The sequence below is a fragment of the Urocampus carinirostris genome, chromosome 8, assembly GCF_059441175.1.
Source record: "Urocampus carinirostris isolate Australia breed hairy pipefish chromosome 8, RoL_Ucar_1.0, whole genome shotgun sequence".
NCBI lineage: Eukaryota > Metazoa > Chordata > Actinopteri > Syngnathiformes > Syngnathidae > Urocampus > Urocampus carinirostris.
Window position 1 is genome coordinate 1,672,292 of NC_142356.1, and position 14,770 is coordinate 1,687,061.

Genomic DNA, 14,770 nt, shown 5'->3' on the forward strand with positions numbered 1-14,770 from the left:
GCTGGCTTTTGGTGCTGTTCCCATGGCAACGGCACTCCCCTCTAATATCCATCAGTTTTGCTGCAGGGTAGCGCAGGCGTGCGCGAAGGTTTTGCTTGTGCTTTCCCACTGATTGACTTGCAGTTTGTCAAGTTTTGTCTTCTTAGGACGGCTGGACCTTTGACCAACTGGACATGCTGTCTCAGGATGGGGGGAAGCAGCCCGGCTGAGCCAATGAGTGAAGGAAGGAGGTCTTTTTCAAATGTAGTAGAAGCAACAGCACCAGGACAAGACGACACTTTCAAATGTCCTTAATTCGCTCTCCCCGAGAAGGTGCCTCGGTTGATTTATTGTTGACCCCTTAACGTTCCGACAAAGTCTGGTCTTCGCGATGTCACCGGTCACTCGCGTATGTCACGGAAAGCTTCAAATCTTTGGATTCAAGATATGATGACCAATTTAATAATTACTCGTCACAAACATCACAGTCAGTCTGAAACAAGATACCCGAAAAACTAAAGAAAGACACAGATAAAAAGAGCGGGGACAAGGGAGACGGAGTAAGCAAAGAAGGTAAGCAAGCACAAGAGAGAGTGAGAGAAATTGATTCAGGGAGAGGGAGGAAAAAGGAGAGAGCGAAACAGGAAAAAGGGGAAGAAAGAAATGGAAAGATAAATAAATCTCGAAAAATCAGATGAGATGACAAAGACGAGGGAGAAAAAAAAACGAGTGAGCATAAGAAAGAGAAAAAAATGAAGGTAATAAAAAAGGGGGAGTGAGAGAGAGAGAGAGAGAGAGAGAGAGAGGGTGGGTGGGTGAAAAGGAAAGTGAGGGAGTTAGAAAACAAGAGAGGAAGTGAAATGGAGAGGGAGAGAAAAAAGATACTACTGCAGTTGCTTTGTGAGTTGTGCCTTGCTTGGGTGGCACCAAGTGGACATATTTAAAACTGCAACTCATTTTTCTCTCGCGCTTCTCTGTCTTTTCTTGCAGGCCGAATTCAAACCCTTGGCGGGCCTAATCTGGGCTGTCTGTTTGACACTTGTGGCATACATGGCCTTGTCACATTCACAAGAGTTCAACCGTGTAAAATATTGACTCCAAAATACACCGATGCCAACAGATAAAAAAAAAAATCAGCAGAAAAGCATTTCTACATTGTTTGACGTTCCTATCGTAATTTGTCTGTCACGCCCCATTATTCCCCTTTAAAAGTAAACAAACTCAAAAGATTTTTTTTTCCAAGATGTCCGGCACTCTGACCGCTCGATTGACACCACTCTACACCAATTGCAAGATCCTTTATATAAAAAACAGACACACGTTATCTTCTGCCAATAGTGACGAATTCAAATAATTCCCAAAATAAATCTATTCAGGTGAATTCAAATCAGCTCTGAAAATAAACTTGCGGAATGCCACTCGGGATCCCTTTTTACGTGCGGAATCAGTGATTGACTTTTGGAAAGAGAAGTCAAACATTTACGACACTTTCACTACGTCTAAAATTGCCCAAAATGTAATACACAGTTGCAGAAGTTTTAGAGCTGTAGACTGGTCGTCTCCAAATGGCACTTTTGGATAATGCTTATCCTCATAAAATTGTGCAGGATAATAATGTTAAGTTTTTCAGACTGTGATCAAGTTTGACCTGGTAAGGCTCTGTGCTATTGTCTCAACGGTTTTCCAACTAAGCTATCCATGCTACACTCTAAAATTCAGGCAAGAATGAAAACTTTTTTTCGTGTGTTCCAACTCTGATGACTCGATGTCGGTAGCACTTGCAGGGATGATTTCAATTTGCGACCATAGACTATATTTGGTTCAAGAACCGCATTCAATATACTTTGGGGTACGTCGGGAAAGAGGTTTTGAGGCGAATATTTACTGGAACGTTAAGGGGTCAAAGAGTGTGGCCGTTTGACGGGCCCGGACCTCCTCCCGGTTGCTCGGGCCATCCGATCGCTGCTGCTCCCTAGGCTGCGAGACAGAATCAACCCGCTTGGTCAAACCGTACCTTCTCTTCTTACTCCACCTCGCCAATAGAATCGCAAACTGACAGCGATCTGCCGGACGTTCTGGACAGACAGAAATGCTTGAGTTCCTTGGCGTCCCTCCGCCACGCCAAGTGGTTCCAGGTTTGCATTCACGTCATTATTTTTGTTGCCAACTGTTATCTTTCAATGCCTTTATGAGAAAAGCGAAGGTTTTGAGTGTTTGTACGGGTGCTTGAAATCCTTAAAACTGCTTGAATTTTGATGTGTGTTCCAGGTCCAGAAAATGCTTGAATTTTGGGTGAACTGCTTGAAAATGCCGTGTTTCTTGGCAGTCTAACTTTGCACCGTGTAATAAATAAAATCTATTTTAAAAAAGCGTGAAAATGAAGCCAAACACGCCCGCTCTGTAATTATGGCGTCATGTGAAGCGTTGAGTTGTTTTTAGTAATTTAGACACAGATCCTTTAATTAAACACTCAAATGAATTAAAATAAGTAAAACAAAAGGCAAAAGATTAGCAGGTTTTTGAAAGATTGAATGCACTCTGTTTTGGAGCAATCAATATAGAATGAGTCCAAATTTGGCTCATTTTTCTGCTTTTCATAATACAGTTTCATTTTCTGGCCTCCATTTTGAACTCCATGATTACCCAACACCTATATAGCACTTTCAGTCTTTCTAAACCAAGTGTGACGTAGCCGATTGTTACGTAATCCATGTCAGTGTATAGCAGCCCATTGACACAATGATCTTGTATCATAGATGGGGAACAGCGCAAAATAGTACCAAGTATGTGCTAGCAGCAAAATGGACTTTATTTTAGCCAACAACAAAGTTATTTTGATGAGCGGTGGATTTCTTGCATTGTAGGTAGTGGAAAACCTGGCCTTGAAAGTGCTTGAAAAGTGACAAACCCTGTTCGGAGTGTCTGTTCTTGTAGTCCACGTGACTTTGACTAGTTGATGACAACTCGAGTTCTCCTCCATGAGCCACCTCGCTGTTGTCGCATAACGGTTGCTCCCCCTTCCACATTTTGCCCTCTGCCTTTAAAATGAAGAAAACGGAGATTGAATTGACGTGACCGGCTGGTGTCCGCAGGCCAAAGTCAACGATCTGAGGTCCGCCGTGGTGGTCATCCGGGTCTTGAGGGATCTCTGCATCCGCGTCCCCACCTGGGCGCCGCTTTTGGGATGGGTGAGTGCAATTCCAGAAGATTTTTGTGTTGCCTCTTATGGAGGAGCGACCCTGTCCTATATAGAAAGAAATTGAAATACAAATATATGCTATACAACAGGGGTCAGCAACCTTTTCGTTGTGAAGTGCCACTTTCTAATTTTCTTTATTTTTTTTTTTAATATCCAACCGAGCTGTCACTTAACACCAGTCCAAATATACAACATGAATATACATTGAAATCGTATAGCTGACCAATTTTATCTTCCACTATTCTTGTTCATCAATCAACTAAAAAAATGAATGTGAATAACAAGTGGAAAGGCCTGTAGCCATCCATGACTTCAACTTTTTGCCACAAGAATCAACCATTCTTCATCAACAATGAACTACAATTAAAAACAATTGACATGGACAGCTACCATACCATTCGTCAATGAAAATGTCAAAACTTGAAATAACTGCAGCAAGGCAGAAGGCTACTTGAAAACATGTGCAACAGAAATAACAGCTGATTTTGTTGGAGATATAAATGGTTTTCCATGCTTTGCTATGAAGTGAGCAATGTGATAACTTGCTTCAGTGGTGGTGATTTTAGCAGTGACAAAGGTTTTCAGAGTCTGTTTGTTGGCCGTACCTGGACACAGCATGTCAAGTCAAGTCAAATTTATTTATATAGCCCTTAATCACAAAAATGTCTCAAAGGACTGCACAGGATTACAGTTACAAAATTACACAATTACCTGATCTTAAACCAGCATGCGGGCAAGGAAAAACTCAAAAACCTCAGTGTGAGGAGAAAAGAGAAACCTTGAGAAAGGACCTCACATGTGGTAATCCCCCTTCCAGGATTGACCAGGGTGAATTACAATTAGCATTACTGTACACATAATAGTAAACATTAGGTAAGATGTTGAAAATGTCCGGAAAGTGCATGACATCAACGACGTGTTTTAATGTATCCGCCTTGTCAGACTTATCCTTGAATTCATGTTCACGTTTCGTTTAACACTTGATGCGCGAGGTACAACGCTCTCGAGGCATAATGCACAAAACAGCACGGTCATTTTTTTTATTTTATTTTTTTGCACAAAGCCCCAGTCATTTGTCCACGCTGGCTGAAAAGAACGAGATTTTTTCGCTGGAGGAGCAGTCATGAGTCATTCATTTATCGCGCACCGGTGTTTCTGTGGGTGGGTTCAAACAGATCTTTCCTCCTCTGCGAGGCGCAGCGCAGACACGCACTCACACATGAAGCAGGGGAGGAGGGACGCTACTGTAAAGCCTCTAAATAACACGGCGCGCAACTGAAAATGTCTAAATTTCAGTTAAAAATGCGCTTTAATTTTTTTTTATTATTATTTGTATTATTTTGCCGTGCTTTCGTGTGCCACTTGTTAACCCCACGCGTGTCCTAGGTTGCTGACCCCTGCTATAGAACTAGAAACATAGATATATGACATAAGTGCAGTTGATTCATTTAGGTATTCAGTCCTTTTTTGCTATTTGTTGTGGTGTTTATTTTGTTGCCACACAATGAGGAGGTTGGTCAAAATGGCAGAGCTTTACAGCTATTGTTTTATAAGGGATGAACGATCCGTGCGCTCGCTGATCAACAGTTGAAAAGCGCGGCCAGTTGGACCGAAAAAAAAAAAAAAAATACCCATCTAAATAAATACTGAAATAAGTATAATAAAAAAATACATGACAAATTTAGTGACCAAATGACAAAATCACTACCCAAATAAATGACAAAATCGTAAAAAAAAATGGATTACAAAATCAAACCGGTCATAAATGACAAAAACGCAACAATCGACAAAACACATGATCAATTATATACAAAAGTGACAAAATGTAAGAATGAATATCATTGCGGTCATGTATTCAGGTCATTCCTTTGTAATTTTTTTTTTATGTTTATGGTATACAGTTGTAGTTATTTATATATTATTTATTTCTATATATTTATATTTATTACTTGGTTTTGACGGGATCGCTCCCCTATAGATCATTATAAAGTAACCCAAAATTTGCAGCATCGAAATTCGCTCTGAGCGGTGTTTGCATTGACCGAGCATCACCAGCTCAGTAGCCTAGATGGTAAGGCGCCCGCTTTGAGACTGGGAGGTCGGTGGTTCGCGCCCCGGCCGAGTCATTCCTAAGACTTAAAAAGTGGTCGGCGGCGCCCTCTGTTGGCTGCGGCTGCATCCGCTCGCTACAACGGGTCAGGTGCAATTGACATTTCGTTCTGTGTACATTGTTACACAGAATGACAATACAAGGAAATTATTATTATTATTATTATTATTATGCTTTGCAAAACGCAGGGTTTGTACGGGTGCTTGAAATCCTTAAAAACTTGAATTCCAATGTTGTGTTTTCAAGGTTTGAAAAGTTGCTTGCATTTTAGATGAAGTGCTTGTATATGTTTGTAATTGTTGCCGTTTCTTAGGTTAGGTGTTTAAATAGAATAGAATAGAATATACCTTTATTATCATTGTTACAAAATGGGTAAATAAGGATTTTGTCATTGTTTTTATGGTTTTAAAAAAGATTGGGGCTAGAGTTAGAAACTAAGATTTAGGCTCTTAATTAGGGTATTAAACTGAATTTAGGGTTTTGAAAGAGGGTTGGGGCTAGGCTTACAGCTAGAGTTAGATGCAGGTTTATGGTTAGGGACTACAGTTTGAGCTCCATATTAAGGTTCTCATCTGAATGTAGGGTTCCAAAATTCGTTTAGAGCGAGGGTTACAGTTTGAATCGGGGTTAAAGTTAGAGTAACAGCTCAGGTTAGGTGTCGGGAGCTAGGGTTTGGGCTGAATGTTAGGGTTTTAAACCGATTTTACGAAATTACGTCGTGGATAGATTTAGGGTTCTGAACAAAGGTTTGGTCTCCTGTTCTTTTGATCGGCCCTGGATTTTTTTCTATTAATGGTATTGGGACAAAATTGGCTCTGTAAGTCCTTTCAAAATGCTGAAATTTGCCCATAGAAGGTTGTACAAACCCTGAATCTTCCAGGAAGACCACTGTCTGACTTTTCCGTAGCATTAAGTGAGTTTAATAAACTAAACAACAACTGGTCAGGCAGACGAGAGGTGTTGTGAAAGGATAGTGGGATGTTTGGACGCGTTCTAAAGGATGGGCAGGACACCCGCATGATGCAGCAGGGGTAAACCAGTGAAAGCTGTCGGGCCCTGCTGTTGAATAGAAGAGTGTGAATACGTGAATTGCATTCCTGATTGTGGCGTCTTCCTTCTCAGCCTCTTGAATTGCTGGCAGAAAAGGCCATCAGCACATCGGAGCGCCCCCTAGGCCCGGGCGAGGCTTTCCGACGAGTTCTGGAGTGCCTGGCCTCCGGAATCCTATTGGCCGGTGAGACCGAATGGCATTTTACCGATTTGGGGGTATTGTTCCGCTCATCGGACTTTGCTTTTGTCCTCAGACGGCCCCGGGGTTAAAGATCCCTGTGAGAGGGAACCCGTGGATGTCCTTGCACATCTCACCGTGCAACAGCGCGAAGACACAACTCAGAGTGCTCAGGTAATGTCACGTTGACGACGAGTTAGAACACAGGTGACAAGCGTGCGGCCGGACCCAGAGAAGCACAAGAGAAAAACGAGATATCGTTTTAAATATGTCCACTTAATGTCGCCAAAGCCAGGCACCACTCGCTTTCTCTTTCTGTCTTTCACCCTCTTTTTCTGTTGTTTGTTCTCGCTCACTTACTTTTTTCTCTCTCTATATATATCTAAGTCTCTCCTTCTCACGTTCTTTCCTTCTTTCTTATTCACTCTGTGTTGTTTCTCTTTCTCTTCAGCTCTTTTTTTTCTTTGTCTCTCTATTTTCTCTTTGTATAACTGTCTCTCTATGTATCGTTCCATTCTCTCTCGTTTTCTCTTTTCTTTCTCTCATTTTTCTTTTTCTCTCCTTTTGTTCTCATTCTTTCCCTACATCACTATCTCTAATTCTCTCACTCTTCTTTTTTCTCTTATTCTTTATATCACTTTCTCTCACTTTTTTCTCTTTCACTTTTTTTGTCGCTCTTTCACTTTGTTTTCTCTCTCTGTCTTTTTCTAGCTCGGTCTTTTCCTAGCTCGGCCTTTTCCTCTTCTCCTCTTTTCCTTTCTTTCTCATCCTTTTTTCCTCAAACTCTGATCTTTTTATATCACCTTCTCTCTCTTTCCATGTCTCCCTATACCCTCTCTTTGTCTCCCTCCAGCTCCCCTTTTTCTCTTTCTGTCTCTCTCAATCTCTCTTTCTCCCTTTATTCTCTTTTTTTTCTCTGTCTCTCCCCCCTTTATTCTCTTTTACTCTCCTTTCTCTGTCGCTCTCTTTCCCTTTTCCTTTTCTCTGTCTTTCTCTAACTCACTTACTAGTCCGTCCCCTGTGAATTATTTCCTACCATGTGACCTTCGAGCTAATGAGTTTAACACCCTCTAGTTGGAGAACCATTTTCCTATTGACCTGCATGGATCTCTAAAATAATAATAATAATTTCCTTTGTATTGTCATTCTTTGTAACAATGTACACAGAACGAAATGTCGATACACCTGACCCGTTGTAGCGAGCCGATGCAGCCGCAGCAAATGGACCAAAGAATCCAAAAAGAGAGAAATGTCTGTCTACGTATTAGTTTGGCCAATGTATTTGATGCTGTTTTTCTAATAATAAGGGAAATCAAAATGGGTTTATGACTTGTACACAGGCAGTGGTCCGAATGATCGACGATACCGAAAATCCAGAGAAGTATCGTCTCGAACCTGATTTTCTTGGGGGCCGCCAGGCCTCTCCGGTCCGGCAAAGGCCGGTCCGCGTCCGGTTCTCTTCAAGAAAGGCCGGACGACCAAATAAATACTGAAATAAATAAGAGACAAAATGCACATAAATAACGGACAGAAATGACAAAACAAACGACAAAACGATTGGCAAAATAAATAAACGACAAAATAAATGCCTAAATACAAAAATGAGCAAATACACGACAAAATAATTGACAAAATACACGACCGAATACATGACAAAAGAAATACCAAAATTAGGAAGTAACAAAAAGACAAAATTATTAGTCCTGAAATAAACAAATAACAAAATACAGGACAAAATCCATACTAAATAAAAAAAATAAACGGCCAAATATATGACCAAATACATGACAAGTTGAACGACTAAAATAATTAATGACAAAATAATTAACAAAATACACACAAAAAAAATAGGTGCAGAAATACCAAAATGAATAAATGACAAATAATTTTAAAAAATGACAAAATACACAACTAATCAAACACCTAAACCAATGATACAAGACCAAATACACACAAAAAAATAATTAAATAAATGACAAAATACATCACCAAATAAATACCAAAATTTATATAGACAAAATAAATAAATAAATGATATAGAATACAGCACGTGTAGTGGTCAAATATTAGTCATTCTTTTTTTAAGACTAGTACCAATCTTCAAAGGGAAAGTGTAATAATTAGTACCGCCTAGTGGTACCAAAAAATGTTTATTCAGGGAAACAACATTGATTTGAATACGAGGAAAACATACATAAACTGTCAAACAATTTTTTTTGTCGAAAATCATAGGTTAAGAAATTTGTATTTCTTTTACACCGTGGAATCCCCACTTAGATCCATGTTTGTCAGGCAACTTGCTGCTACGCTGTGCTCTCGGCACTGGTTTTCCTTGGCATGAGACAATACAGTGCTATAAGGTGCTCCAATATTACACACGGGGGCTTTAAGAATTCAATCCATACCTCTTGTTTTTTTTCCTTAGTTGGCATTGAGACTGTGCGCTTTCGGAATGATGTACAAAGTTTTGGGGATGGAGCAAAGACCCGGAAAGCCCTGGAAAGTTCCGGGAGCCCCCGGCAAAACCTTCCCAGGTGATTTTTCCGAATCCACGGCGGCAGTTGACAAACGCGCTCCGCTTTTTACAAAATCTCCTTTTTGTCGGGGCGACAGCTCACATGGACAAGACCAGACCGGCTCCGCCCACCAAGAGGAGCTACACAGAAATGGCCAAAGGGAAGGAGCCTGCCTCTTTAAATAGCAAACTAAGGAAGTTCCTCAAATTCCAGAAGCGTTATCCTCGCAAGTCGGGTAAGCGGGGTTCGTACGGGTACTGGAAATCCTTGAAAATGCTTACGTTCAAAATGTTTACTTTCAAGATCAGGAAAATGCTTAAATCTTGGGTGAAATGTTTAAACAATTGTTTCCATTCCCATGTTTCTTGGCAGTCTGACTCTATATTCCACACAAAAAGGAAGAATTCATTTATTTTTAAAGTGCTGGAAAATGATGCCGTCACAGTGGCATTGTCATTAAGATTGTAGATCATGGATAGGAACAGCTCAAAATAACGCAAAGTATGTGCTAGCAGCAAGATAGCGATTTATTTTAGTCACCAACTCAAGAAAAAAGTTGTTTAGTGCTTTGAAGTTACTGGAAAATTCTGAATATTGGCCTTGAAAAGCGCTTGAATTTTGGTCCCGAAAGGGGTGTACAAACCTTAGGTAAGATTTGTCCCGAAAAAAGGATTGAACCAGTTCAACAGTTCCCAGAAGCAATTGAAAATGTGTACCTTCCTTGTAGGGCTGTAACTAACCACGATTTTAATAGTCGACGAGTTACCGACGATTAACCATTGGACAAATCATTGGATAATTATCAGTTTTTTTCTGGAATTTAGTGTGAATTTGATTGAGAAATGAAATTGTGAGAGACAGAACTGGAGTAGTCGTGGAACTGAGCAAGCGTGTGGATTGGTTTGGACACATGGAGAGGATGGATGAGGAGCGAATGTTGAAGAGGATCTACAGAGTAGAAGTCAATGGAAGGAGACCAAGAGGAAGGCCGCCATTGACGCGGATGGAAGGTGTTATGAGTGCACTGCAGGAAAGAGGTCTGAATCTAGTGGAAGCTAGACCTCTTGTTGGTGATAGCAATAAGTGGAGAGGTGTTGGAAAAGGATAGTGGGATATTTGGAAGTGTTCTATGATACGGCAGGGGTAAACCAGTGAAAGCTGTCTGGCCCTGCTGTTTAATAAAAGAGTGTGTGGTGTCACCCTGACCCGAGTGACACGGCCGCTTTCTGGTGTCCCGTTTCATCCGGAGGGACGAAAGCATGACCGACTTGGGTGCCGAGGTGCCTAACTTGTTTGGGTGTTTGGGCATTTGGGTTGACCATTGTCCAAAAAATTTTGTGTTTGTTTTTTTGCTATTTGTTTCCCTTTTTTATTTTATTTGTTATTGTATGTGTTTGTCTTGCTGTCGGTCACCCCTCTTGAGGGATATGACCAAGGTAGGTAGATCGATAGTGTGAATGAGAATGGTTACGATGAAAAATTCTTTCTTATTGAAGATGAAGTATTCTCAGCAGAGATTTTATTCATGTAGGGATGCAACACACAGTTTGAAAAAGGTGTCAAGAAAGGAATCCCTATTCTGGATTTCATCATTTCATCCCTGCTTCTTTCTAGTGTCGGACGATCTGACCATGAACGCGGTGATGCGTCTGAACCAGTACCGTCCGGGCCTGCTCTACCAGCTCACCTCGCAGACGGGTCCGGTCCACGAGCCGGTCTTCGCCATGTCCGTGGAAGTCGACGGCAAAACCTACGAGTCCACCGGGCCCTCCAAACGCACCGCCAAACTCAACGTGGCCACCAAGGCCAGTTTTACACGTAGAGCTAGGGAACAACATGATACCGATTATTATTAGTGAGAGGAGGCCGATAACCCGTATTTTTGGTGCCGTCAGACATTTTTAAATCGTTCCAATTCAAATAGCGCATGAAGAAGTAGAAGTAATTTCAAAACACAGGTGCCAAAGATCGGTCCGTCCGATAATCGGTCAACCCGATGAAGTCACTGACATTTTCCACCTTTCCAGGTCTTGCAAGCTCTCGGTCATCCCACCGGGTCCGAATCCAAGCCGGAGGCCAAAGCCGAGGACGGCCAGGAAGTCGCAGCCGCCAGTGTTACAGAGGACGTACGTACTGAAAATCTTTCCCAACAGTGAGAGAAAATCCAACTGATGAGAATTTTCACCACTAGAGGGCAGAGTGCTTGAAAAGCTTCCTCTTTATACGGGCTAATAAACCCGAGAAAAATTTGAGGTGTCTTCCGGAGAGAAATTCAATGGATGTTTCAAGGGCATCAACATTCTATATACGATCAAATTGTAATTTTTGGACTGTTTCGGGTCCATTTTTATGTTTGGGTTGTTGTTTTTTAGCGGGGTTTTTTTCGACTTGGTTTTGGCCATCTACTGGTTGTATTTTTTTGTATTTTTGGGTCATTTTGTGTTGGAATTAGGGATCGTTTTTCAGTCGTTTCTTTCTGCCGTTTCTCAATGTATTTTTGGGGGTCACATTTGGTTGTATTGGAGGTTTTTTTGTATTTTTTTTTTCCATGTGTTATGATGGTTTTGGGTGTCATTTTCAGGCGTTTTTCTTTGTGGTCGTTCTTTGATCGTTCTTTTGGTTGATTTTTCATTCACATTTTGTCCGCAGTTGCTTTTTTTTTTTTTTTTTTTTTTAATATAATATATAGATTTTGTTTTGTTTTTGTTTTTTTGTTTTGTTTTTGTTTTGGGGTTTTACTGTTTGTGTTTTTTTTTTTGCTTATTTAGGGTTGGGTTTTTTTGGGGTTTTTTTTCAGTCTCATGTTATTATCTGGCTGTTTTTTGTAGGTAGGTCACTTACCACTTGTATTTCTTTCGTTTTTAGGGTCATTTTTTGCTTAAAGTTGGGGGTTTTTTTGGTCAGTTTTTGTGTAGTTTTGGGTCTTACTTTGTTTGTATTTGGTCATTCTTGTAGTTGTTTTTGGTTTTCATTTTTGGATTTTGTTCATCCGTCAGTTTTTGGAGTGTTCTGTTTTTTTGGGGTCTGCTCAGGATTTTTGGGGTCGTTTTTCATTCTTATTTTTGTTCGTATTTGGGTCATATTTGTCGTTGTTTTCGGTCTGGATTTTACGGTGTTTTTTCAGTCTGTTTTTCAATCTTTTTTTGGGTCGTTTTCAATTATTTTTCCGTCAGTTTTTGTCGTTTTTCTTTTTTGGGGGAGTTGTTTTGGTTTCCTTTTTCTGCCTGTTATTCCAGTCACATTTCAGCCGTCCCATTTTTATAGTTTTTTAGGTCAACTTCTCATTTTTTTTGTACTGCCCTTTACAGACTGCACAAACCACCATTATAAGTGACCTGAAAACTAGACAAGTGCAAGGCAAAAACTGCAAAAAGCTCAGCGGAAGAACAAGTGAAGAATGTCTTTGTGTGTTCCCCAGAATGCTTTGGGTCCCATCCTGACCAAGAACGGGAAGAACCCAGTCATGGAGCTCAACGAGAGGAGACGAAGCCTCAAGTACGAGCTCTCGGCCGAGACGGGCGGCTCTCACGAAAAGTGCTTCGTCATGGAGGTCGGAAGGATCCGCCCGTCGGAGTCCGACGGTTTGCGCGTTCTGTTGTAAACGCTTCGTGGTCTTCCAGGTGGAAGTGGACGGACAAAAGTTCAAAGGGCGAGGCTCCAACAAGAAGGAGGCCAAGGCTTACGCCGCCCTGGCCGCTCTGGACAAGCTCTTCCCGGACATCCCTCTCATGCCCAAGAGGAACAAGAAGCTCATGTACACTGACATGGTGAGCTGCCGCCATCATCATAATCATATCAATTCAATGTATTGGGTCCAAACTTTCCAGAAAGCGGGCCAGATTCAGTAAGCTGAAAATGTGTCGGCCTGATATTTTTTAAACAGGGCGGGCAGTGTACAGTCTGTGCTGTCGCAGCAGAGCGTGCGCCAAAATGACCTATTTACAGCACCTGGTATTTATTCCCTGGCGGTCTCTCATCAAAGTAAGAACCAGAACCTGGTTAGCTTCCCGAGATCAGATCTTGATTAAAAGCCCGCTCAAATTTAAGAAAGGAATTCAGTTTTGTATTTGAATGAGCCACGCCGACTTTAAGGCTGCAGACTTAAACCAGCCATCATAAAGAACTAATTCATGTCCATTTCTTGCATGTTAAAGCCTGGCGCCAATTGCCTTGGGATTTTGGCATCGACGCCTTTGACCACATTGATTCTACGGCACTCTAGCAAAATTTTGGGTGCTCAATTATTTGAATAAATAACAGATCGACATATTAAGCCAAAGAACCGAGTTGATTCTTTTCAATCTCGTCCTGCCTTTTTTTCAAACACCGCATTTGTTTTTTAGATGATCATCAGGGAAACGGATGAAAAACTTGTTTACGAGTTAGATGAGCAATTGTAAAGTAGGCTTAAACGTGTTTGCTCAAGGTGTGTATTTCTAATTAGTTGATGTTCATTTTGGCTGTCTCTTAGTCTTCCTGTCTTTGTTTAAAGGTGTCTGTGCTTTTCCATGGGGGTGGTCCTTTGTCTTTGTCTCAACATACCAGTACTTTTCTATGTCTTGTGGTTTTAATAAAGCACAGTGTCAGACGGTGGGTGACCCAGAGTGAGCGAGAACGAGCCAGTTGCTTGGCCTCCCGCTACTCTCCCTGCTGCAGCTGGTTAAAAACTAAACAAGTCTTTGCCTGATCTGGCCCGCGGGCCGCCTGTTTGCCACCTGTGGTTTAAAACATGGCGTTTTGCTGGTTTGACTGGATTCAATTCTGACAGTCGCCACTTGGGGGAAGTGTGTCGAGTGTGCTTTTAGGACGCTCATTTATGTTGTGTAAAACCGCCCCGCAAAGCAATTGAGATGTGAATGAGGCGCAAATGTTTCTCACCGCAGCACATCCCGGGCTTCGGCACCATCCGTCGCATCCCTTCGGACGGCGGGGCCCCAGACTGGGGCCAAGGCAGGGGCCGAGGGAGAGGCGGGCGAGGCCGGGGCTACTCTTCGGGCCCCACCTACAACAAGAGTAAGAAACCTCACCACTTGCGCTACCTCTTTGGATTTCTTTCCCGAGGCTCACCGATTTCACAATTGTTTCCTAGCCAACTACAGTTATGAGGGCAACGCCGGCAAAGGCTACTGTGAGTATCTCTGGCTTGTCTTTCCTTGCCTCGGGTTCATCGAGCCTGCCAGGCAAATTTGGGTGCATGTAGCATCATACGCGTGTTGTGTTGCCCCTGACCAATTCACTTGATTTGTAAACCTCCAATTCTTATCTTGTATTTGTGAGGATTCGTTAGGAGGAGAGCAGATATATTATTATCTCGTTCAAGCCTGTCTGTTGTAACCAAACCTAAGTTAAACAAGACTGTGTAAGCATTGGCATATTTTATATTTCAATGTCTGCAGGTCAAATAAGAACCCAATCTGAAAAACTAAACATTGGATTTAACACATTATTCTAATGGGAGGTCTAGGCGTTTCCAAAAGTGGCCATTCGGAGACCACCGGATCACAGTTTTTAGACATTGTGAAAGAGTTGGAAATGTTTGACTTGTCTTACTAGAAGTGAACACACTGTGTGCATTATAATGGTGCATAAAAATGAAACATGACTGGCTTTGCGCACGTTTACCTTCTGATTTGAATACACGCTGCAAATCTGTACATGGCTCAGGAGGTAGAGCGCTCGTCTTGGGATTAAGAGATCGCAGGTTCAATTCCCGACTCCTCCGTGTTATATATCGAAGT

General features: G+C 41.7%; 1 protein-coding gene across 2 annotated transcripts in view; it reads left to right on the top strand.

Moving 5' to 3' along the window:
- The window catches only part of LOC148360424 (spermatid perinuclear RNA-binding protein-like), a 28,805-nt gene that overhangs the window by 10,400 nt on the left and 3,635 nt on the right, over positions 1-14,770 (top strand). For both annotated transcript variants that reach the window (XM_088341256.1, XM_088341257.1), the window contains exons 7-18: positions 2,023-2,114; positions 3,072-3,167; positions 6,411-6,522; positions 6,593-6,690; positions 8,942-9,050; positions 9,130-9,267; positions 10,647-10,837; positions 11,060-11,158; positions 12,451-12,582; positions 12,653-12,799; positions 13,916-14,045; positions 14,122-14,160. In XM_088341256.1, coding sequence (XP_088197382.1) covers positions 2,023-2,114; positions 3,072-3,167; positions 6,411-6,522; positions 6,593-6,690; positions 8,942-9,050; positions 9,130-9,267; positions 10,647-10,837; positions 11,060-11,158; positions 12,451-12,582; positions 12,653-12,799; positions 13,916-14,045; positions 14,122-14,160 — 1,383 coding nt within the window. The remainder of the gene's footprint in view (positions 1-2,022; positions 2,115-3,071; positions 3,168-6,410; positions 6,523-6,592; positions 6,691-8,941; positions 9,051-9,129; positions 9,268-10,646; positions 10,838-11,059; positions 11,159-12,450; positions 12,583-12,652; positions 12,800-13,915; positions 14,046-14,121; positions 14,161-14,770) is intronic.